Source organism: Mustela nivalis, assembly GCF_964662115.1.
Source record: "Mustela nivalis genome assembly, chromosome: 3".
Lineage (NCBI taxonomy): Eukaryota > Metazoa > Chordata > Mammalia > Carnivora > Mustelidae > Mustela > Mustela nivalis.
In genome coordinates this window covers 78,748,896-78,774,229 of record NC_139022.1, presented here as the reverse complement: position 1 = coordinate 78,774,229, position 25,334 = coordinate 78,748,896, and the positions used below count along the sequence as shown (strand labels likewise).

The following is a 25,334-nucleotide window of genomic DNA, read 5'->3' as shown; positions in this document are numbered from 1 at the left end:
AGCAGTCACTGACCCCTTTCTCTGTCTTCTCACAGCCCTTTGTCTGTTTTTTTTTTCCCCCCCTGTGTCTTTCCTTCTGTTTCTGGGTTAATTTTCATTGCTTAAATGGATGCCTCCATCTCTACTAAGATTAAATCCTTGACAGTAGATAAGTTGTTAACTCACATTTAAATCTCCCTCAGAACATAGCAAAGATCAGAACATAGCAAAGATCAACCTGGAAGGCTCTGTTGATAGAGTGTGCAACTCTTGATCTCAGAGTTGTAAGTTCAAATCCCATGTTGAATGAAGAGTCTACTTAAAAAAAACAAAGAAAAGAAAAAGAATAGTAGGGATGCATGGATGGTTCAGTTGGTTAAACAGCTGCCCTCAGCTCAGGTCATGATCCCAGTATCCTGGGATAGAGCCCTGCATTGGGCTCCTTGTTCAGTGGGGAGTCTGCCTGTCCCTCTCTCTCTCTCTGCCCATTCCCCTGCTCATGTTCTCTCTCACTCACATTCTCTTTCAAATAAACAAACAAACAAACAAGTAAAATCTTTTTAAAAAAAAAAGGACATAGCAAAGGTCTGTGTATGTAGTAAATAGACAATAAACCTTTGCTGAATATCTTTTGAGTGAATAATGCTAACTGAATTAAGTGTTAACTTTTCAGATTTCTATAGGTTCTGCTACTATAGGTTTTCCCTTTTTTTTCTTTCATTTATTCTTTAAAGTATTATTATTATTATTATTATTTAGATCTCATCTATTTATTTATTTGACAGAGAGAGATCACAAGTTGACGGAGAGGCAGGCAGAGAGAGAGATAGAGGGAAGCAGGCTCCCCACTGAGCAGAGAGCCCGACGCAGGACTTGATCCCAGGACCCCGAGATCATGACCCGAGCCGAAGGCAGCGGCTCAACCCACTGAGCCACCCAGGTGCCCTCTTTAAAGTATTATTATTGTAAGTTAATTTTAAAGTTTGAGTACTCTACACATTCCCCAAAAAGGGAAATTAAATTACCCATTATCTCTCAACCATATATAACACCCATATCTATTACAGTGTTTCTCTATCCAGGCTATTTTCTATCCATACATTCTATATGTAGAAATGAGATATAGTGTTTTGCAATCTGATTTTTACACTAAAAATATGCAATCTATATGCATTTAAATATAACCAAGGAGTACCTGGCTGGCTTAGTCAGTGGAGTGTGTGACTCTTAATCTCAGGGTTATGAGTTTGAGTCCCACATTGGGTGTAGAGCCCACTTAAGAAAAAAATAAAAAAATAAAAAAATACTTGGATGCCTGGGTGGCTCAGTTGGTTGGGCAGCTGCCTTCGGCTCAGGTCATGAACATTCTGGGATCAAGTCCCACATCGGGACTCTTGCTCCGCAGGGAGCCTGCTTCTCCCTCTGACTCTGCCTTCCACTCTGTCTGCCTGTGCTCGCTCTCGCTCGCGCTCTCTCTCTGACAAATAAATAAATAAAATCTTAAAAAAAAAAGAAAGAAAAGAAAAAAAATACATAATCAATATATCAATATATTACTATCTTGACATCTGCAGAGCATTTCACTGTATGAATATATTTTATAGTTCTATATTTATATCCCTTTCTAATTTTTGTCTTTTCAAAGCCAGCTAAGATCTCGTTTCTTGGCCTCAGCTCTCTTGTTAGCTTGAGGTCCACTCTTCAGAGAGACCCACAGTGTCCTGTGTGGTTACAGCAACCTTTAACTCCATCACGGCCCAGAAGAGTTACCTGGTGGTTGGTTGCATAAAATCTTTTTTTGTATCCTTAACCAAATTGTGTGGAATACAGTAAGGAAAACTCTATTAATTCACTAACTCTACTTCATTTTTTTGATAAGGAAAATGTATCTGGGAATAAATGAGCCTTAAAAATGGCTATTCACTGGGGTGCCTGGTGGCTCAGATGTTCAAACATCCAATTCTTGATTTTAGGTTCAGGTCCTGATCTCAGGGTTGTGAGATTGAGCCCCAGTCAGTCTCTACGCTGAGCTTGGAGTCTGCTCGAGATTCTCTCCCCCTCTCTCTGTCCCTCCCTCCACTCTCTTTCTCTAATTAAGATAAGTATGTAGAATCATTAAAACAAATGATCATTCGCCTCCCATGGTACTTAGTATCTGAATAGGATTCGTTGTCTGTAGAAGTCTCTCACTAACGTCACACTCTGGGTCAATCGTGAAGAAACACTGAAGAAACTGAAATCAGTCACAATGAGTAAAACAATAAATGAATGTGAGGATTCATTCAAATACTCAAATGTGTTTAAAAAAGATTTATTTATTTATTTTTGTGGGGGAGGGACAAAGCAGACTCCCCACTGAGCGAAGAGCCTGTTGTGTGGGACCATCCCATGACCCTGATCATGATCTGAGCCAAAATCAAGAGTCCAACGCCCAACTAACTGAGCCACCAAGATAGCCCCAAATTCTCAAAAATATTAGTGGTTTCATACTAGTTTCTTTCCTCCCCCCCACTTTGAAAATGATCACCAGTTAATCTGTATAGTATTTTACATAAATAAACCCCACACTAAGAGCTTCTTTTTTAGTCATTGGCTCATTAAAACAATCTCTGCTGGGTGTACCTGGCTGGCTTAGTCAAAAGAGCATGTGTCTCTTGATCTCAGAGTCATGAGCTGGAGTCGCATGTTGGGTGTAGAGATTACTTAAATAAATCTTTAAAAACAAAACAAAACAAAACAAAAAACTGCTGGTTTTCCTCACTCCATGTAAGCAGGCAGGCCAGGGTGGCATTGGTGATAGTTATTGGCTAGTGCTTCCCCACACTGGGTTACCCTATTATAGGAAAGCCTCCTGCTCTACAGAGACAATTTAGGATGAGGAACTAGGGACTGTGGCAATGATGAGCTGAGGAAGACACATCACAGTCTCTTCCTGTCCATTAACCTAACAGCCCTGTGTCACACTAAACCAAATAAAAGAAATAAACAAAGATAAAAGTAATTGAGAATATTAAGGAAATGACACAAAGTGGTTAATAAACCTATAGAGATCATTGACTTGTCCCTTATGAGTTAAATTCTATAGGCACATAATGTATTAAAGAAAAGGTACTGGGTCTCTGAATACCACATGTCTCTGACATTTTACAGACCTTGGGATCAGATGTGAGTACCTAGTCAATCCAGCACCGTATGCTGCCACTGTAATCAAGACTAAGTGAAAAGCCTTCTAACAAGTGTGTCATAGAAAAGGCTGTGATTCATCTACCTACAATGGAATTAGAATTCTGGACCTGTGTTGCCAATTTCTTTGCCATTAGAGAAGACTGAATTGTACAAAATACATTGTTATTTTTAACTCAGGTCTAAGATTTTTCTTGGTAAATGAATATAATCTTCATGTAATTACTATTATTATTATTATTTAAAGATTTTATTTATTTGACAAAGAGAGAGACAGCAAGAGAGGGAACACAAGTAGAGGGAGTGGGAGAGAGAGAAGTAGACTTCCCACCAAGCAGGTAGACCCCAACCAATGTGGGGGTCAATCCTAGGACCCTGGGATCATGATGTGAGCTGAAGGCAGACGCTTGATGACTGAGCCACCCAGGCGCCCCTTTATGTAAGTATTAATCTGACATCTGGTGTTTTACCACAGCTAAAAAAAAAAATAAAGTGTTCATAAGAATATCAAATATTTGTTGCTGAAGGAAGCATGTGAAGTGAAATGTTGTCATTTCTTTGTTTCTTGCTGAAGACCCATCCCAATTCCTATACTAAGTGTGCTGCTGATTAATTTTCAAACAATGTAGAGTAATTGAATTTATTTACATATTTTTCAAAACTTACTGGAACCTAGAAACATTCTGTGAGTAGCAGGAATCATTATTTTGTTTGAGGATTATCTATGTTGGAGGAAGTTGTTGGCATATTAGCTCTGGGTTGGAATCAACACACATTCTGTGACTTACTTGGTAAATGACCTGAGGCAGGTTACTTAACCTCTCCAAGCCTAGTTTCCTCCAGTGTAAAATGGGGATAATAACAGTATTGGTCCTGAAGGACTTTTAACTTTTTTTTTCTTTGAAAAAATTACAGATTTACAAGAAGTTGTAAGAATAGTACAATGAGGTCCCCTGTATCCATCACCTGGCTTACCCCAATGGGGAAATCTTATTTATAGTGCATGATCAAAACCAGGGAATTAATGGGCAAATACAACTAACTAGGCTATAGCTCTTAGCAAATTTTGCCAGTTTTTGCATACACTCATTTTTTGTATCGTATTGTTTTTGTTTTCTTCTCTTAAGAAAGCTCTACACTCAATGTGGGGCTGAAACTCTCAACTCCAAGACTAGCAGTCACATGCTCTACCAACTGAGCCAGCCAGGCACCCCTTTTATGCTTTTTTTTTTTTTTTTTTGTAGAGTTCTGTGTGTAATTCTGAGGTACCTTATCACATATAAGCTTCACTACCATCAAGATACAAATATGTGGATTAAATACAAGTAAGCATTTAAAGTGCATAGCACAAGAGGTAGCATGTAGAAGGAACAAGTAAATGTTACGTATCATGATTATTAGATGAAATCATATGAGCTCACTTATTCGGTGCTTCCTACTTTCATTTGTTCCTTCGTTGGTTGACAGAAATAGTGTTTTAGAAGCTAGAAGCAAAGCACTGTGTATTAATCATGTTTCCACTTTTTCCCTATGTTTTATGGTGCTTCAACATCCTGGGGTCTTACAGACAAAGGGAGTGGCTGCTCCTCCAGGATTAGCTAATTCCTAGAGATGGCCAACAACTTGCCTGTGGAATTGCCTTTGACATGCAAACCCGCCCCCATATGTCTCCTTAGATCAGACTCCCAGAGTTATTGGCCCCCAACTCCCTCTACCTGCTCCTTGGCTGTAGATTTCCACTTCTTGTTGCGTTTGGAGTTGAGTCTGATCTCATTCTCCTGTTGCCATAGTCTTGACATCTATACCTGTGACAACAGTCCTGAATAAATTCTTCCTTACCAGTGGCAGAATACCTTTTCTCCTTTATGAACTCCGGGCCCAGTCTTTACTAGACAAAACTGACGTGCATTTCCCAGCATTCAGGGAGCCTTCTAGGGGTCTTCTTGATTGCCTGGGGTGAATGGTGAGGGGGCCTAATTAAAGGGTATACCATTTCTTCCAGTATTTCTTTGCCATTCCTTATTTGAAGAACAAAGAGAAATCATATTTTTAGATGCAGAAAAATTGGTATGTAGAAAAACTTCATCAAAGGGTTAAAATAAGATAATCACAATATCCCAGTAATCATTCCATTTATGCAATAAAGTTAACTTAAATGAGGATTCTAAGATGGGGATATACTTTTCAGATAAATGACCTTGCTCCCAGAGCCCATGTGTTTTTCCGATGGCAGCATTTATCATATTGTGTCCCCATAATCTTTTTCTGAGGCTTGGCTCCTCCAGGGCAGAGATGAGACAGGTCGGGGTAGGGAGGTGCCCACGGGATCTGGATAATCAGAAGCTCCAGGCAATATTTTGTCTCCTGGGATATACCACACCTGCCGGAAGTTAATTCTTGTGCCTCTTTGGGAAATACCAATGCTTTACTGCCACCTGCTGGTCAAAATGTGTTTTGTCATATTTCTTCATTTCCCTTTTTTGGTCTTGGTCAAAAGAATTTGAGAGAAATTAAGTCTCAATCAGATCAGCAATCCCACATCACCAGTAGCAACTGACATAGATAGAAAAGTATATAACTCGTAAGAAACTTTCCAAGGTTGTGTATGCATGTATATGTCTATTTATATCACACACAAATGAATACTGTTCTGAATCTGTAAGGGTCCAAAACCAGATAATTATAACTTATATTTCTACAGGTTTTTGAAAAATAATTCATAAAGTGCTTTCACATTTGGTCACTCTATTAATTTGAGAGGCAAGTAGGGATGATTGATAAAATGATATATATATATATATATGCATATATATACACACACACATATATATACACAAATATATAAATATATATATTTATTTATTTTTAGAGTGAGGGGAGGGGAGGGAGAGAGAGAAGCAGAGAGAGAATCTTAAGCAGTCTCCATACTCAGCACAGAGCCAATGTGGGGCTCGATTTCATGACCTTGAGATCATGACCTGAGCAGAAATCAAGAGTTAGATGCTCAAGCCACCCACGTGCCCCAAGAAAATATTTTATAGCAGTTCCTTAAAAAGACAGGGAATTATCAATGAGCCCTTAAACTTCCTCACAGGTGTTTTATCCTACTAATCTTCATTTTTTAAATTTAAAATCAATGAATTCACATATAGTGTATTATTAGTTTCAGAGGTAGAATTTAGTGATTCATCGGTTGCATATAATACCAAGTGCTCATTCCATCAGGTTCCCTCCTTTATGCCCATCACACAGTTACCCTATCCTCCCAACCACCTCCAGTCCAGCAACCCTCAGTTTGTTTCCTAGAGTTAAGAGTCTCTTGTGGTTTGTCTCCTTCTCTGTTTTCATCTTATTTTATTTTTCCTTCCCTTCCCCTATGTTCATCTGGTTTGTTTTTTTAAATTCCACATATGAGTGAAATCATATGACATTTCTCTTTCTCTGACTGACTTATTCTTTTTAGCATAATACCCTCTAGTTTCATCCATGTCATTGGAAATGGCAAGATTTCATTCTTTTTCATGGCTGAGTAATATTTTATATATACACCACCTCTTCCTTATTCATTCACTTGTGGATGGGCTCTTTCCATATCTTGGCTATTTTAGACATTGCTGCTATAAACATTGGAGTGCATGTGTCCTTTTGAATTAGTTTTTGTATCCTTTGAATAAATAACTAGTAGAGCAATTGTTGGGTCATAGGGTAGTAATATTTTTAACTTTTTGAGGAACCTCCATACTGTTTTCCAGAGTGGCTGCACCAGTTTGCATTCCCACTGACAGTGTAAGGGGGTTCCCCTTTCTCCACATCCTTGTGAACATCTGTTGTTTCTGGAGTTGTTAATTTTAGCCATTATGACTGTGCGAGGAGATACCTCATTGTGGTTTTGATCTGTGTTTCCCTGATGACAAGTGATGCTGAACATTTTTTCATGTGTCTGTTGGACATTTGTATGTCTTTTTGGAGAAATGCCTGTTCATATCTTCTGCCCATTTTCTTGACTGGATTTTTTGTTCTTTGGGTGTTGAATTTGGTAAATTCTTTATAGATTTTTGATATTAGCTCCTTATCTAATAAGACATTTGCAAATATCTTCTCCCATTCTTTCGGTTGTCTTTAGTTTTGTTGACTGTTTCCTTTATTGTGCAAAAGCTTTTGGTCTTGATGAAGTCCCAGTAGTTCATTTTTGCTTTTCTTTCCCTTGCCTTTGAAGACATAGTCTAGGAAGAAGTTGCTGTGGCTGAGGCCAAAGAGGTTGTTGCCTGTGTTCTCTAGGATTTTGATGGATTCCTTTCTCACACACCGGTCTTTCACCCATTTTGAGTTTATTTTTGTGTATGGTGTCTTTTTTTCATTGGATATTTCTTCCTACTTAGTCAAAAATTAGTTGACCATGGAGTTGAGGGGCCATTTCTAGGTTCCCTTTTCTGTTCCATGAATCTCTGTGTCTGTTTTTGGGTCAGTAAGATACTGTCTTGATGATTATAGCTTTGTAATGTATCTTGAAGTCCGGAATTGTGATGCCACCAGCTTTGGTTTTCTTTTCCAACATTCTTTTGGCTATTCTAATAATTTTTTAAAAGTTTTATTTTTATTTTTAAGTAATTTCTATATCCAACATGGGGTTCAAACTTACAATCCTGAGATCAAGAGTCATGTGGTCTACCAACTGAGCCAGCAACTTGCTCCTGTCCTATTGACTTTCTTTAACTTTTCTAGAATGATCCCATATTTAATAATCAGTAAACAAATATATATGTATATATATATATATGTGTGTGTGTACATTAATACCTTGTGCATCATATTCAGTTTATGGCTTAAGATAATGGTGGTGATGATGCTAAGGTACAGAGAATTGATGGCATATGGCTAAGAGCATTACCCCCTGAAATCAGAATTTGAATGCCAGCTCTGACTCTTATTGTCTTATTTTAATTTAATTTATTTTATTTTAATTAATTTAATTGGCTTATTCTTATTTTAATGAAGTTACCTAATCTCTGGGCTGCAATTTCTTCCTCTGTAAATGGAGGTACCTATCCCACAGGATTGTGGGATAATGCTAGTAATAGTACTTATTCTACAGGACTGTGATGAGAAATGAGTTAATACCTACACAGTGCTTAATGCATACATACTTACATAATGTATACATATATACATATACATAATACATATACATAATGGTATGTAAATGAGTATTTTTGTAAAATAATTGGACATGTCTGGTACAACACAGCAAGCACTATATAAACATTTATTACAGAAAACAATCATTATAATAATTAATATTACCATGTGCCAGGTTCTAAAGTTAGCACTTTACCCGCATTATTGCTTTTCATCCTCCCACCGTCCTCCGTGAAGGGTATTACTTAATCTCTGTTTTACTTATGGGGAAACTGAACCATGAGTATGCTTAAGTAACTGGCCCAAAGTCTCACAGTTAATATGTAGCAGAGCTGAAATTCAGTTAACACGTCTCTGTCTAGAAGTTACTTTACAGAGCGCCTGGATGGTTCGGTAGGTTAAGCATCTGACGTCAGCTCAGGTCGTGATCTCAGGGCTCCACGCCTGGACCAAGTTGGACCACATCAGGCTCAGCACTCAGCAGGGAGTCTTGTTTCTCCTTCACACCCCTATCCCCCACCCCCCAACCCCCACCCCCGCTCATGTGTGCTGTCTCTCTCTTTCAAATAAATAAATAGATAAAATCTTTTTAAAAAGTCACTTTACTAACCCACACCTGTCCCTGTTGCTTTATACCATGTCACTAATTTATCAAGTTAATTCTACACTGTCATGTCCTCTGTAACCCTAATGATCTGCATAAACTCCCAATTTTGTGTTTCTTTTTTAGGTTTTTGGCATATATTCAGATGAAACTTAATTTGTTGATAGCTGTGTCGTATGAGGATACGTTTAATGCCAAATGAAAAACCATGACTATGTTTGATCTACATATGAAGATAGTAAAGAAGTGGTTATGCCCACAATCTGCCCTTTTTCTTTAAGAGGCTGTTTCAATAAATGAATGCCATGACTTCGGTGAGTAAATGTTCCTTCACTATGATCTCACATTAAATTCTCACAAAGTCAAGTGAAGCTGGAAGTATATGTATTTCAGTAAATGACAGGATCTCGTCCAGACCCTACCTCAAAACATCTAGAAGGTCAATGTGCATTCTTGGGACTCTAATACTTCCTTTGGTTAATTTAAATTTTAATTAAATTAAATTTAAATTAATTTAATTTAATTAAATAAATTTTAATTTAATTTAATTTTTAATTTTATTTTGTACTCTTAAATATTTTTAATTATTACAAGAGAATTGTTAATAGCTATTCCTCTATCCGCAGGGAGGGAAGAAGAAGGCTCTTCCAGCATCAAGATACATTCAGTCAGCAACCTCCACCTTAAGTACAAGTATACAATGCTTCTCTACCCCAACTCCACTGGGGGGTCCAGTACACAATTCCATCAGTCCTCTTCCTATCCTATATGTCCCCGGGTGTCTTGAAGTATTGTGTGCATTGGGCAACCAAATGGGGAGGGGGGTGGTCTGCAAGTTCTCCTAGGCAATCCATGGGAGAGAATGCAGCAGGAATCGAGACCCCATGGATCCCGGGGTGGGGGGCAGTTATCAGAGCGCCCTGTGCAGGTGGTGGAAACACACCCTTGAATCAAAGAAGGGCAAATGACAAGTGATGATGGCTCAGTTTCCAAGCAGTTGTTGGGCCCTGCATCAGTCGCCTTTGTGGTGGCCCTTCCTCTGACCCACCCGCCTCGCTCTTCTGGAACAATATCTCCTTGCTCCCAACACAGCCCTTAAACTTGTCTTTTTAATTTTTAAGGCTCCTTACCTTCTCTGAAGTTAAATCCCTAACTCTGTTTTCTCTGATCATTTTTAGTCATTTTGTCCTATAAGGAAAACGTCCACTACATTTTTAGACTTGTGGTTCTATGAAGCAAATTGCATTCAATGGATGATGCAGTTCTAGTGGTATAGTGATCTTATTTTATAATTATACTTTTATGTGATTTCTTGAAAAATGTCTCTTTCCCTCATGAGACTATAAATGAAAAGGAATTGACTCTATTTTCATTCACCATTGTACCCCCAGTGCCCAGCACCATGCCTGGAACATAGTTGGTGTTCCATAAATATTTGCTGAACAAATAGATTTTACCTGAGTTTGCCTGTAAAGCCCATCTTGAAGATTTTATGTGTATATATTTTTAAATATTTTTATTTATTTACTTGACAGACAGAGATCACAAATAGCAAAGAGGCAGGCAGAGAGAGAGAGAGAGAGAGGAGGAGGAAGCAGTCTCCCTTCCAGAGAGCAGAGAGCCTGATGCTGGGCTTGATCCCAGGACCCTGGGATCATGTCCTGAGCCAAAGGCAGAGGCTTTAACCTATTGAGCCACCCAGGTGCCCCTTGCATATATTTTTAAAGATTTTATTTATTTATTTGACAGAGAGAGAGAGACAGAGAGAGAGGGACAGAGACAGTAAGAGAGGGAACACAAGCAGGGGGAGTAGGAGAGGAAGAAGCAGGCTTCCCACTGGGCGGGGAGCCTGATGCAGAGCTCCATCCCAGGGCCCTGGGATGACCTGAGCCAAAGGCAGAGGCCTAATGACTGAGCCACCCAGGTGCCCCTTTACTACTCATTTGTAAAAGTCTGAATCAAACAGTTATTTGCAAATGGAACAAAATACAATTTGTACTTTGAGCCCCTGTAACATATACAAGTGCATGCACACACACACACACACACACACACGCACACACACGCACATAGTCAGCCTCCTCTTTCCACCCTGGTTACAACTTTGATACTTCATTTCTTGATTTATATTCACCAATGGGGAAGAAGAAAAGCCAGAAACTTCAAAACACACCAGGAACAATTTTATGTCACATCAGATGGAAAAAATCCACAAAAAGTTCTTTGCGAACTCTCTAGTAAGTTTTAACATATTAAATGTTGGGGACTTCAGTTAATCAGTACTTGACTTCCAGAGAAAAGTTTGGAAGGTATAAAACTTTCATCTCTGAGCCATCAGATATGTTTCTTAACTGGAAATTTTCCTAGACCTGTCACATGGAGGAAAAACAAAAGATGGTCAAAAGAAAAAGCCTGTGTATTCTCAAATCTTCTATTGGTAGACAAAACAATAACAAGAACTCAGAAGTTTTAAGATCTAGCGTCATTTTATCAGCAGTCATTGCTTGAGTGAAACTTTCATGAAGAGTGCCTAGAGACCAGTGTAAGTAAATGCTTAACTCATTTAAAAATAAGATTATTAAAAATTATGAAGACCTCTAACACGTAGAGGAACTACTCTATATAGTTCAAGGACTATGTCATTTAAGCCTTATATTTGGCTGAATGCACTAGAAATACAAACATCGTGACCTAATTAAAAGGGATTTATTTTTCTTACCCAAGAGGAAGTCTAGAGGCAGTATCGCCAATATCTCAAGATCCTTCTATCTTTCCAGTTTGCTTTTCTTAAGGTGCAGTGTTCATGTTTGTGATTGCCTCGTGATCACAGTGAAGCTGCACTACCACCACCATAACATCCATTTTCCAATTAGGAAGAATAAAAAGAAAGAGAAGGACAGAGTCAAAAAGCTGAATCTGTCCTTTTTTATTAGAAGCCAATAGCTTTGCCAGGAACCTTGCCTCTGGACTTCTAATGACTATAACTACATCACATGGTGGCCCAGCTTAGGTGTGTTGTTACCCTGAACAAAATTCAGATTTTCTTGCTAGAAGTAAAGAGAGTGGCTATTGGGTTGATGACTAGCAGAATCTGCCACAAAAACACATTTTAAAATTAAACTCGGAAAGGATTTAAGTCCCAAGATCTTTGGAGGGAGTAAGAAAATGAATGAAGTTAACATTTTGAATAAAAGTTTCTTACAGGCTCAGTCTCAAGACAAAGATATTATCCATGTTCCCAGCTTTGGATAATTAGACATTGTTCAGCATAAGCTAGCTTGAGTGATTTTTATGCTATAGGATGCCTAAAAGGCGCAACCAAGGGGCATCTGGAAGCCTCTGCCTTCAGCTCAGGTCATGGTCTCAGGGTCCTGGGATTGAGCCCCACATAGGGCTCTCTGCTCAGTGGGGATCCAGCTTCTCCCCCCAACCCCCGCCTGCCTCTCTGCCTACTTGTGATCTCTCTGTCAAATAAATAAATCTAAAAAGAAAAGAAAAGGCCCAACCAGGGATAAACAGCTTCAAAAGAATTTAGCAATGATGCATGGTTGCTAGTTTTTGCAATTTCTATCCAATTTTAATACTAATGAATTCCTCACCTGATAACCAGTGGCATTCAAAGAAGTACTGCTCAAGTAGCCAAGTAATGAGAGATTCAATCTCTAACTTGTATCTCTTGATATACTAAATATTCAAGGGGGATCATTTCATACTACCCAGCAACATCTCTGGCATCCCTTATTTTCTGCTATTCACTCATAGATTTTGTGGTATTTTACAAAAGTATCAATCCACAATAAATTGGAACTTTTAAAAAGTGATCCTTCAACACAGAGTTTGAGAAGGTGCTGTTCTAGTCCAAAGCATTGATTTTGCATCTTGAAGGCCTCGAATAAGTCCAATGGAGATAGAATCCCTCAGGGAGTCAGCATTCTTAATATTGGGGATGTGTGTGTCAGGGGATAGCATGGGAAAATTTACAATACAGTAATTTTAAAATTCATTGTACAATTCTAAAATGGAATTGCAAAACTAAGTATTTCAGCTGGGGGTGGAGAAGAGGGGCTTGCCTTGTTTCCTTTGGCTTCCTTCCCTTACCATCATCGCTCCAGTGCTTTGGGGTTACACCCACCCATTCTTTCCTTAGGTCTCCAGGGGAAGGAAACACGTAATGGTCAATTGACCAAAAGTAATACAGGGCAATAAATCAGAACTATTGAAACGCCATGGCTCCCCGGATATTCTCATGTGACATCAAATAGTAGTATCAGATAGGAGAGTATTGGCCACCCATTGGATCCAACATAAATTATGACAGGTGAATGTTCATTAAATGTAGAATTGATGACATTCTAAAAGAAATTGGATGTAAATCAGGTTTTATTTAATTGACAATATTCCTCTGTTGTAGAATATAGGACTATCCCTGGTACTTGGCCTGCTGAAACTCAAAGTCCTGGAGTGCCTCTAGATCAGGTTGAGTATCAGTTATTGTTACATAAAAAATACCCCTAAACTTCCAGTAAACATCATTTGTTATTTCTTCCAAGCCTGGGGTGAGGTGGTGGTTGGCTGATCTCCATTGGGATTGCTGACTGTCTGAGGGTTTCTTGGAACCTCCACTGTAGGCTGCAGAGCTGGGTCAGCTCAGCTGGAACAGTTCTGTTCCACGTGTCATTTACCCATTTAAGACCAACAGACATACCTAAGCGTGTTCTTCTCATGGCAATAGAAGAAATTCAAGAAAGCAAGCAGAAATCCTGGGACCTCTTGAGATGTAGGCTCAGAACTGGTCTACTGCTCTGGAAATCACCTCATTCAACTGGCCAAAGCAAATCACTTGGCCAAACCCAGCTTCAAAGGTGGAAGGGAGATTCTGCCTCTCTAGTGAAGGGAACGTACAGCCATTCTGGAAAGCAGCCTAGTGGAATAGAGTGAAATTAAATGTTTGCCTTAGGAACCAGAGGTCACATCCCTTGTTACATATTCCAAAGAAATGAATGCACAGGCCTATAAAGTAGAATGAATAAGGGTTTTCATTGTTGTATCAATGGAGAATAATGGATATCTCAGTTGGAGATAACTTAGAGGTTGAAAGCTAGTGGATAAATTAATTGTGGTATACTTACACTTTGGAATACTATGCAGCACTTAGATGTATATATAGCAATACATATGAATTTTATGAACATTCTTTTACTGTGGAAAAAATAAGAAAGAGCATAAGATTTAAAACCAAATACCAGGGCTGCCTGGGTGGCTTAGTAGGTTAAGGATCTGCCTTCAGCTCAGGTCATGATCCCAGAGTCCTGGGATCAAGTCCCACATCAGGCTACTTGCTCATTGGGGAGCCTGCTTCTCCCTCTGCCTGCTGCTCCCCCTGCTTGTGTGCACGCTCTCTCTCTGACAAATAAATAAAACCTTAAAAAAAACTCCCAAATACTATTTATGTTAAATGAATACACATAAAACATATAAGGGTAAATTTATATTTAAAGACATACAGCAGACATGTAAAAGTGGGTGTCCATTGGCAGAAAGGAGGTGATGGGCATGGAGACTAGTGGTATAGACCAATTTGGTTTATACTGGGGGTATAAACCAAAACAAAAAAATAGAGGAGCCATTCGTGGGCCAATGTTGAAAATATGTTGTGAACTAGAAACTATGACTGCAGTCTGAGGTACAAAATAATAACTAAGAAAAAATATCACAGAAACAAAAGCAAATTGTGAAGAGTGTCAGGTAGTTTGCTTCTCTAGGGCACTGGCCCCGCCCACTATACTAAGTCACTTTTGATCTGAAACCTCTCTGGCAAAAACTTCTGTTCACCTGCTCACCAGGCATTTCCCCTCTCTTCCATATTTATAGAACCCCTTATTATTGGGAGTAATGTGTCCAACTTAGACACACACACACACACACAAACACACTATTCCCAGTCACACTCATAACAAGGGTGGGTCTTGAGTTATAAACATAAGTCATTGAATAGGGCTTTGGAAAAGTCCTTTTTTTTTTTTTTTAAGATTTCAATTAATCTCTACACCTAACATGGGGCTTGAACTCACAGACCTGAGATCAAGAGTCACATGCTCTACTGAGCCAGCCAGACACCACATGGGAAAGTCTTCTTGTCCCATGCTCTTGTACAATGAATTGACCTGTAGGCTGGAAATAATGCTCTGAGATCAGCAGAGCAAAGACAGATGGAACCTGAGTCCTGAAGACCTGGTGAAGCCACTAAACCAGCTCTGGAAGCCTGTTGCTGGACTTCTTTAATGTAATAGAATAACCTCCTAATTTGTTTAATAAGCCATTGTAGACTAACTGCCATTACAAACCTTAATGCAATTCCTGATACACAATTCCTTATACCCTTTTTTCTTTAAAAATAAAAAAAAGAAAGAAAAGAAAGTCACTGTTAGGGTCCCTTATCAAAGGAACGAGACTGAGACAAAGTGAAAGTTATGTAAAGCTTTATTCTATGCCAGGCATTAGAAGTCAGACTGACCAGCCAGGGCCGCCTATGAAGAGAGCGACCCCCCTCCCGATCTCACAGGCTGGTTTTAAAGGGCATAACTGCAGACCCAAGGTATGTGGCTTCTATTGTTAAGGCGTTTACTCCCGGAATTGATACCCGGAACCCATACCAGGAACTACTGGGGCGTTTATTCCCGGAATGAAGTCCGTGGATGTAAACAACAATATGGCTACCTAGGCAATATGGAGTCGCTCTGGCTAAGCAGGCCCTAATAGTTAAACAGGTTTTAACATTAAATCGGCCCTAACAGTCACTCTTTTCTTCAAGACTAATGGCCAGAGGTTATAGACAGTAGCATGATGAGGCCAGAATCTAGGCTTAAATGGTTTACTTCTAAGACAACCCAAAGAAACACTCTTTCAAGTAGTAGCTAATAAGTATTTATTTATTCATTTGATAATAGTTAAAACTTGAAATTTTTCATCTATAAAAAGAGGACCTAGAAAGTACACTCTATCTTAAAGTTACCTCATAGATGGTATTTATTGATGGGATTTCTTACGCCCCAAAGGTGGAGAAAGTAGAAAAATAGAGTTTTTACTTTAAGAGGTTTTGATAAGTTCTTGGCTAGAGTCAAAATGCATTAAGGTAAGGTAAGTTTGAATTAAACTAAGGTAAGTCTGAATTTTTTTTTCTTTTTTTTTTTTTAAAGATTTTATTTATTTATTTGACAGACAGAGATCACAAGTACGCAGAGAGGCAGGCAGAGAGAGAGAGAGGGGGAAGCAGGCTTCCTGCGGAGCAGAGAGCCCGATGCGGGGCTCGATCCCAGGACCCTGAGATCATGACCTGAGCCGAAGGCAGCAGCCCAAACCACTGAGCCACCCAGGCGCCCCTGAATTTTTTTTTTCCAGCACGTGTCTATTTTACATCAGGGAAGACATGCTATATCTTCTCACTAAACATCCTTTCATTACTAGATTACTGTTGCCTTGTCACTGGGTGCCTTGTAAAAGTGCTCTTAGGGACCAACGTATAATGTGTGCAGGACTGAGAAAAGGGAGATCCCTATTGCAGAACTCACTGCCTGTGACTGAAGATGTGGGCAAGTGACAGAAAGCATGCTGAACTGGGAATCCAAACATGATTCGTTTGTTTGGCTGTGTTCAGCAAACATTTAAGGATACTTGCTCTGTGACAGGCACTGTGCTGGACCCTGGGAAGGGACTGGCAAGGCATAGGCGCTGACCTCCATAGTTCTCAGGCACAGCATCTCAGGCTATAATTCTAATTGACCTTGGTGAAGGAAAGATGTTTCAAGAGGCCCTCATCAGTTTAAAGCCTGGTGAACAGATGCCAGTTCCACACAGCTGAAATACCAAAAAAAATCCACGGAACCAGAGCATTTTTCGCTTCTACTTCCACAGAATCTAGATGTTTATTTTCCCACTGGGGATGATCCCCTCTTCACCTCAGAACTAATGAATCTGCTTTTATTTCCTGGGGGCCAAAACTCACCAAATCAACAGAAATGGTAAATAAGTAGAGCATCAGAAAACTATGTTTTAGTCCCGATCTAGCATTATCTCTATAAATCTTGACAAATTATTTTTGGAGTTTCAGCGTTCTCATCTACAGAGTGCTATAAAATGAAGAACTGCAAAGTGAACTCTGCAAAAAGTGTGAAAACTTTTTGCTACTAGGTGAAGGGGTACAGGATAGGACACTTTCCCCCTCATGTGACACTTTGGCTTGTGGATTATCTCAAGCTTAAGTTGCTTTAGACTCTGAGGGCTCAAAAGAAACTTTTGTCCTCCCTCAACCACACAGAAGAATCTAAATCGGGGTCTTTCCCTGAATGACTGTTATTCAGATAAATTTTATCAGAGTGAGCCATCTGTATGATAAGGCAAACATCTAATTACCAAACATCTGCTCATCTTTTTTTATTTTATTTTACATCTGCTCATCTTATCGCAAAGTGCATTCCTTTCATCTGAAGTCCCAGACTCCTACTTCCTTTTTAGTTCAGAATGACATATATACCTCATTGTGCCTATCTTTGGAATTTTCATGTCTATGTGTAGTTCCTCATACCTATGCGTATTAACTTTTATTTTTCTCTGTTAATCTGTCTCGTAAATCTGATTCTCCGTGCAGCTAGAAGGACCTTGGAGGAGACAGGAATTCTTGCTCCCCAACACAGGCAAGTGCAAAAACCCAAGACCAGAGGCAGCGACCTTAAAACTACCCACAAAATTAGGCAGCCGCTTTCAAATAGACTCTTCAAGCGTGCCATAACCTAGTGTTCAGGTAGAGAGACTGCGCATGTGTTTTAAGGCCCTTCCCGGTACCCGTAACTTCCCTTTAGGTTTTGGCCCCGCCCACCACCAGCGCCCTCGTTTCCGGTTCAGCCCAGGAGGCTTCCGAGTGTTTCTGCTCTCCGCTTCTCTGGGTCGACCATTTCTCCAACGTTTTTGCAGGTCTTTCGGTTGGTGGGGAAGGTAGTTGCCAATAAAGTTTCCCCGTTTGAAAGTCTGGAGGATTGAGCCGGGCGCATCCTCGGTCCCCTTGTTCATTGTCCTCAGTCTTTCTAGGCTACAGGCAAGGAGTCTCAAGGCGTGATGGCCAGGGGCCGGTCCGGCCCGGCCGGTCTGAGGCCAAGTTTCGTTGCCCGCGCTCTGTTATGGCTTTTGGCCCCGCAGGCGTCCGCCTCAGCGTGAGCGCAGGCCCTCCGCGCCCACGGGCCGCCCTGTGCTGGACCCCATGGCCTCCGAGGCTCCGTCGCCTTCATTGTCGCCGTCGTCACCTCCCTCCCCTGAGCCTGAACTGGCCCAGCTGAGGCGGAAAGTGGAGAAGTTGGAACGCGAGCTGCGGAGCTGCAAGCGGCAGGTGCGGGAGATCGAGAAGCTGCTTCATCACACGGAACGGCTGTACCAGAGCGCAGAGAGCAACAACCAGGAGCTCCGCACCCAGGTGCGCGGTCCGCCCCCAGCCCGGCGCCCCATCCAGCCCAAAGGGAGGTCTCCGAAGCCTCTGATAGCTTCGGAAGGGCTCCGTGGCAGGGGCCGAGGACTGTTTTATAGAGATTCTGAAAGAAAGAAAGGTTCACTTGGATTATAATTCCAAGTACGTTTGAAGCTAGCCTAAGAGTTCGGGTTCCTCGGGTTTAGATAAGTGTGCGAGCTGCTCGTGGGAAGTGGACTTCATTACCTTACCCTTACCATTCTCACGTGAGACGTTCCTTTGGCATTAGGAATATTAAAGCTCTGGACTTAGAGCAGAATTCCATTTATTACACACTTGGTGTGTGAACTGATGCTCAACCTTGGTTGTCCATAAAATGAGAGTGCTAGTACCACGCAAGTGAAGGTTAAATCAGATGAAGCATGAACGGTTTTCGAGTTTTACAAACTGTTGAACATTATGCTTGTGCCAGGTTATTTTTCTGCTTGAGTTTTCTGGTGAAAGTAGGGGGCTCTGTCTTTGTTAGAGACACTAATCAGTTAATTTCATATTCATAAAACAGAGTAAGGATTAGTATTTAAGTGTCACTTTTTTTTTTATTTTAAAAAGGAGCATAATATTTTTTTCCAGCTTGATTTGTTGGGTAGTTACACTCTTCCAACAAGTTATTTCCCTGTAATTATTAATGTAAACTGTTGTGTAGTCCTTTGTAATATATTGTAATATTTCCTAAAATTGCACATAAAGGTTGTATACTGAAAAACTGGAAAACTTTATTATGCTTTGTTATCAAATGATCTATGAAAACAACTGCTGAGAAGTAGTGCATTGTGTCTGTTGTATAGATGTTAATATGATGTTATAGAAAATATTTCTTTACTCAATAACTAGTTCTTGAACTCTTACAGTGAATGCACAAGGACTGTGCTAGGAGTCCTTGGCTAAACTATCATGAGGGAAGGCAAGCAAAATATTTAAAATTCCTTTTTAAAAACCTTTTTATAATTCTATTTTTTTTTTAAAGATTTTATTTACTTATTTGACAGAGAGTGAGAGAGCACAAGCAGAGGGAGTGGCAGAGGGAGAAGCAGACTCCCGTTGAGCAGGGAGCCCGATGTGAGGCTAGATCCCAGGACCCTGGCATCATGTCCCGAGCCAAAGGCAGACAGTTAACGGACTGAGTCACCCAGGCGCCCCTCCAAATTTTTAATCTAAAGATCTAAAAGAGAACATTGTTGCTAGTCTTTGAAGAGCCAGCATTTTTTTATTAGTGTGAATTTGATAGTGGTCTAATATAAAAATTGAAATGCATAAAAAGCCTTGATTCTACTGGTGATAGTAGTAACTTCTCTTTACCCTCTTCTTAGTGAGCCTCCTTTGGTGGTGGGCATAGGTTAGTTAACTGTTATCTCAGATCACTGAATATTATTTTACCTGTAAAACACCTGGTAAAAAGGTGGCTTGGGAATTGACGGAGAGCTGATAGAAAAACAGGTTTTGGACTCCGAAGAACTTTGGGCAAATTACTTTGTCTCTTCAGGTTTCTCATGTAAAATGGTGATTAGGGCTACTATTCTGTAAGAAGTTTGGAAGAGTTAGTGAGAGGTTATCCAGAGTACTGTTTAGTGCCTAGCAGGTAGGGAGCTACTAAATAAATCACCAAGTTTATAGTTATAGTGGTAGTAGCTAGAGCCAGGACTGGGACAAGGCAATCAGTAACCTAGGGCAAAAAATGTAAGGAGTACTCATTCTCTGATACAGACCCTCTTCTTGTGAGAAGCTGAGAATGAGTGCCTCCTTAAACTTTGTGCTCTAGGTGCCTTGCTTGCTTCACTCTAGTTTGAGCACTGGTGCTAATAAGATCTGATAACTAACGAAGTGCCTAGATGATCTGTATGTAGTCAGTCTTACCACCTTCCTTCTTTTAAGCTTTATGTGTTATTAACTATTTAAAAGCTTGGTTTTTTATTTAGTTTCATGCCTGTAGTAGACATTGCCTCACGCCAAGATCTTTCTGAATGAAGGGTATTTGTGGTGTTGCTCTTCATCTGCTTGTGGGTATTTCCACACTGTTGTTCTGGCCCTGGCATTCAGTGAGGCACAGGGAAGACAGATGGCGCTTCTGAGGTAGTCACCTCTCTTCCCTTCCACTGCAGTTGTTTAGGCCTATGACTACTGGCTTTTGTTTAAAGAAAAAAAAAAAATGCATTAAAGCATACAAGTGAGTATTAACATATTTAAGTGAATAGGTAATTCCCGGTGGAGGACACTGAATGATATTAGATAATTTTATGAATTAGAATTAATGGTTTTTTAAACTAATTCTTTAGGAAGAACTGCGGATTAAAATTTTTGTATAAGACATTCTTACTGTTAGAAGTAAGGGATCGCCTTCACAAAGTCCTTTTAATTTAGTTCATCTAAATTCATTTTGGAGGGACTTTTTTGAGGTTTAGCAAGAGAGTATAAGAAGAAAAATATTTCCCTCTACAAATGTGAAAGGTGAAAGAAAGAAGATTACACTATTTTTAATTTTTCTGAAAAGGAAATTAGCTGCTTTGGTACTTCTCTAAAACTTCAACCAAGAAAAATAATTATTGTAATTTCAGGAGAATGGTGTGTATATTATTAGATTGCTAAATGATCTATTTTCCTAAAGGCCTTGTTTTCTTTTAGGTAGAAGAGCTCAGTAAAATACTCCATTGTGGGAGAAATGAAGACAATAAGAAGTCTGATGTAGAAGTACAAACCGAGAACCATCCTGCTTGGTCAATCTCAGGTATTCGGCTTATAGTGAAGATATCTTAGTGCTGTTACGTTCACATCATGATAAGGTGCAGTTTTCTTTAAACTTAAAATAGACATACATCTAGATAAATCTGAGAATTGTTATATTGACTTTTCATACGATTTGGTATTTTCAGATAATCTCTATGTTCTTCTGGAGGGAAAATAGAAATGTCATTCTATAAATACATAATAATGCTAATGTGTTTTGGGACGCACATTACTGGAGTAATGTTTGCCATGCTCTCAACCATTTACTCATATCTGGCCTTGCTTGGACCAGGTACCTGTGTTTTCTTGTTGATGCATTCCACTTAGCATTTTGTTCAGTGTCAGTGTCTTAGGCCCTTATGGTAGTGATGAGCTCACAGCCATGACCTCATGAGTGGCATTGTGAGACAAAATAACTGAGCAACTGAGTTTTAAGAAATAGGGATCAGAAGAAATGATCTTCCCATTAAGTTTTGCCCTATTTTAATCAGTATGTAATTTAACTAAATTGTTAAACACAGCATTATTATTAACATTACATATTTGTATGATACATTTTTTTAAAAGTCACCATAAGAGAAATACGACAGAAAAAAACCACTCAGGTTTTTTGGTCATTTGGTAATGCAATAGTATTCAGGTAGTATGTGATTAGAAATTAAGAGTTGTTCCTTTTTTTTTTAAAAGAACACAACCTATTTACCTGTTTTCATTTATATCCTTGCTATGGAAAATCCAAATCTACCGTTTTTTTAACTTTTAATTAATAGCTATGGTACTGAAGATGATGTTAGGATCAAAGATAAATACTCTGTCAGTTTATCTGCACCATCCATTTATTCTGTTAAATCAGATACAGTTGTGAAAATATGATATGTTAGCATTGTGTGCTGTTTTATGTTCAGTGCTGGTAGTTTGGAATTAATTTCTCCTTAAATACATTTTTCTAATATGATATCACCTAATTTACTTTTGCTACAGATTATTATTATCAGACATACTATAAGGATGTCAGTCTTCCAAATAAAGTGACTGAACTCTCAGTTCAGCAAGATCAGGATATCGAAGCTTCCACTTTTAATTCTGAAGATCAGTCACAAATAGAAAATGATGCTTATGCTGGTGCTGATATAACAGAACATGTTAAATGTGCAGAAGAGGACCATTTTGCCTCAAATTCAAATTCACAGGTAATAAGATGCTTAGCATGAAACTCTTGATGCCCAAGACTGTGTCGTTTATTGTTATATAAAAAAAAGAGACTTCTTTAGTCCACAATGTGTACAAGGCTTATAAACATCCTGCATATAATGGTAAAGTGAATATTACAGTTTTTAGGAAAAAAGAATTTATTAATAAGTAAAATTGTTTTTCTACTCTGTTGTGTTCTAAAAATTAATGATATGTTTAAACTAAAAGAATTTGTCACTTTATTTTCACTCAACCAAAAAATTTGGGCAAGAGCCATAGTATCATATTCATAGTAATTTTTTTTTCAAGATTTTAATTTTTTTAGTAATCACTCCATCAAAAATTGGGGCTCAAACTCACAACCCCAAGATTAAGAGTTGCACATTCCACCAGCTAATCCAGACTGGTGCCCCATTTTAAAATTTTTTTAATGCTTACTTTATGTCAGATACCTTGCCACTGTTGCCTGAGTGTCATATAAAGTTATTCTTTAATTTATTTGGACCAGGATCCCAGTAATTCCAGGATCCCAAGATCCAGTATAACTTCTTAGTGTGTGATATCTCACATTACCTATAGCTTTTTCCTCCATCTCTCTTTTTAAAGTTTTTTTTCCCTTTGAACCTGTAATTATTCTTTTTTTTTCCTAAAGATTTTATTTATTTATTTTGAGAGGGAGAGAGAGAGAGCACAAAGAAGGGCAAAGGGGCAGACAGAGAGGGAGAAGCAGACTCCCCAGTGAATAGGGAACCTGATGGGCTCGATCCCGACCGGAGTCAAAGACAGATGCTTAACCAACAGAGTCACCCAGAGGCCCCTGAACCTGTAGTTATTCTTTTTTCTTTCTTTCTTTCTTTTTTTTTAAAGATTATTTATTTATTTATTTGACAGAAGGAGATCACAAGTAGGCAGAGAGGCAGGCAGAGAGAGAGGAGGAAGCAGGCTCCCTGCTGAGCAGAGAACCTGATGCAGGCCCCGATCCCAGGACCCGAGACCATGACCTGAGCCAAAGGCAGAGGCTTTAACCCACTGAGCCACCCAGGCGCCCCACCTGTAGTTATTCTTAAAGAATATTTCATGGTCTTTATTTTGTAGATAGCTATCTTATGGTATCAGGTATCTGTTTTTGAGTAGTGGTCACACACTCAATTTTAATGTTTTCAAAACTAGGTTAGAATTGAATTAAAGACTAGTAATTATTTTTTTAAAGTGAACCAAACTGCAATTGATAGCCATCTCTTTCCATTGCAGAAGTTGAAGTCTTGTTTAAAATTGTTTTAAGTGTATTTATTGTTTTTAATTCTGCTTTTAAAGTGATAAAATGAAGTTTTTGTCTTATTTGACATGAATATGTCTTACCTAGGAGCCAGCATCTGTATTAGCAGCAGAAGATACATCCTTAGAAGGTTCTTCATTAGCTGAAAGTTTGAGAGCTGCAGCAGAAGCTGCTGTGTCTCAGACTGGATTTAGTTATGATGAGAACACTGGACTGTATTTTGATCACAGCACTGGTTTCTATTATGATTCTGTAAGTATGTTGGGGTGTTTAATGTTGTACTTGTTGCTTGATGTCAAGTATTAAACCCTAAACTGAATTAAGAAAGGCAGGAAACTGCATTGAAAAATTATATTTGATTCAAAGGTATTTGGCATGAGTAAAGAATTATAAAATAGCTTATGAAGCTATACTTCTGTATTTTTAATTAAATAAGTTAATTGTGATTGTTATAGATTAATACTTGAGAAAGAGCTAGTCTTTTATATGTAAAGTAACACACAAAAACGTTACATTTATTAATAAAAATAGACTGTTAACTGCATTGTTATAAAGTGTTTAAGAACTTTAACATTTTTTTCATAGAATTTATAAGGAAGTGACATTGTTAATTCTAGGCTTGGTATGTGAGCTAAATTGTAAAAAAAAAAATTATTTCAAGTACTTACGAATCCATTTGAGCTGCAGAAGAAGTCCTTTTTTTGAATTCTCAATAGCCTGTTTATTATTAGTTCAAAAGTTCTGTGCCATTTAGGCATTTCACTTCTAAAAAAATCAATGTTAGGACTGAGAACTAGAGAATTTGTGTGGAATCAGACACATAATGGACCACTTACTAGGACAGACCCTAAAAATAAAGTTCTTGATTTACAATTCAATGTTATGGCTGTTGACATCTGGTACTTAACTGTATTTCATTCAGAATTTGATAACAATGATGATGGAACTTACACATCTATATACCTCAGCTTCAGTGGTCTAGGCATGTGGTCTGGTCCTCAGAAATTATAGAATGTGGTACCCAAAAATGAAGCAGATGTTCAACATTCTGGTCACTGGAACTATTGTTAACTAATCTAGAGAACATAATGATAATAATAGGTACCTGAGTTAGAGAAAGGATTTCATTAGCTTGTTGGCTTGTACTTGGTATACTTTGTAAATCCCTCATTAAAAGAGGATTTTCTTTCAAAGGAGTATGCTAATTGACCATGCTAATGTTTAAATTCTTATTAACCAAAGAGACCAGCTATTACTTACTTGTTTTGAGGAAAATACAGAGCTTGCAAGTATATGATGTTAGTCTTCATCATTCTTCTACCTTCCTTTCTGTATCTTTCCTCCTGACATCTCTTCTATAAATGGTTAGTTACATTCTGTTGGTTTTATGTTTCAGTGAATTAGGGACTTCATTGTTTTGCCCTTTTTATTGTACTAGTTTCCATTTTATTGTAATTAAATAGTCTTTCTTAAATTTTTGAAAATGTGTTTTGGACTGAAAGAAGTAAGAGATAAAACAAGTTTGAGTTGTAAAAGTTTTATTACCACTGATAATAAAGATTAGAACACTTCCACTTAGTTTTTTAGTTATGGAAAAGATTGAATTCTAAATATTTTTGTAAGACATCTGAAAAGGGAATTAAAGACAATAAATTGCAGTGATATCAACAGTTAAAAAAATATTCATTCCAGGCAATTTTAGTTGCTTAACCTTAGTATATCATAAGATAATCCCA

The 25,334-nt window shown here is 38.6% G+C and overlaps 1 protein-coding gene across 15 annotated transcripts in view; it reads left to right on the top strand.

Annotated features, from left to right (window-relative positions):
* The first annotated feature begins 17,778 nt into the window (after nt 1–17,778).
* The window catches only part of AGGF1 (angiogenic factor with G-patch and FHA domains 1), a 123,294-nt gene continuing 115,738 nt past the window's right edge, over nt 17,779–25,334 (top strand). For all 15 annotated transcript variants that reach the window (XR_014310124.1, XR_014310125.1, XR_014310126.1 and 12 more), the window contains exons 1-4: nt 17,779–18,362; nt 21,030–21,132; nt 22,113–22,321; nt 23,686–23,850. Coding sequence is in view for 3 of the 15 variants with exons in the window: in XM_082724785.1 (XP_082580911.1) it covers nt 18,153–18,362; nt 21,030–21,132; nt 22,113–22,321; nt 23,686–23,850 (687 nt within the window). In the remaining 12 variants the exon portion in view is untranslated. The remainder of the gene's footprint in view (nt 18,363–21,029; nt 21,133–22,112; nt 22,322–23,685; nt 23,851–25,334) is intronic.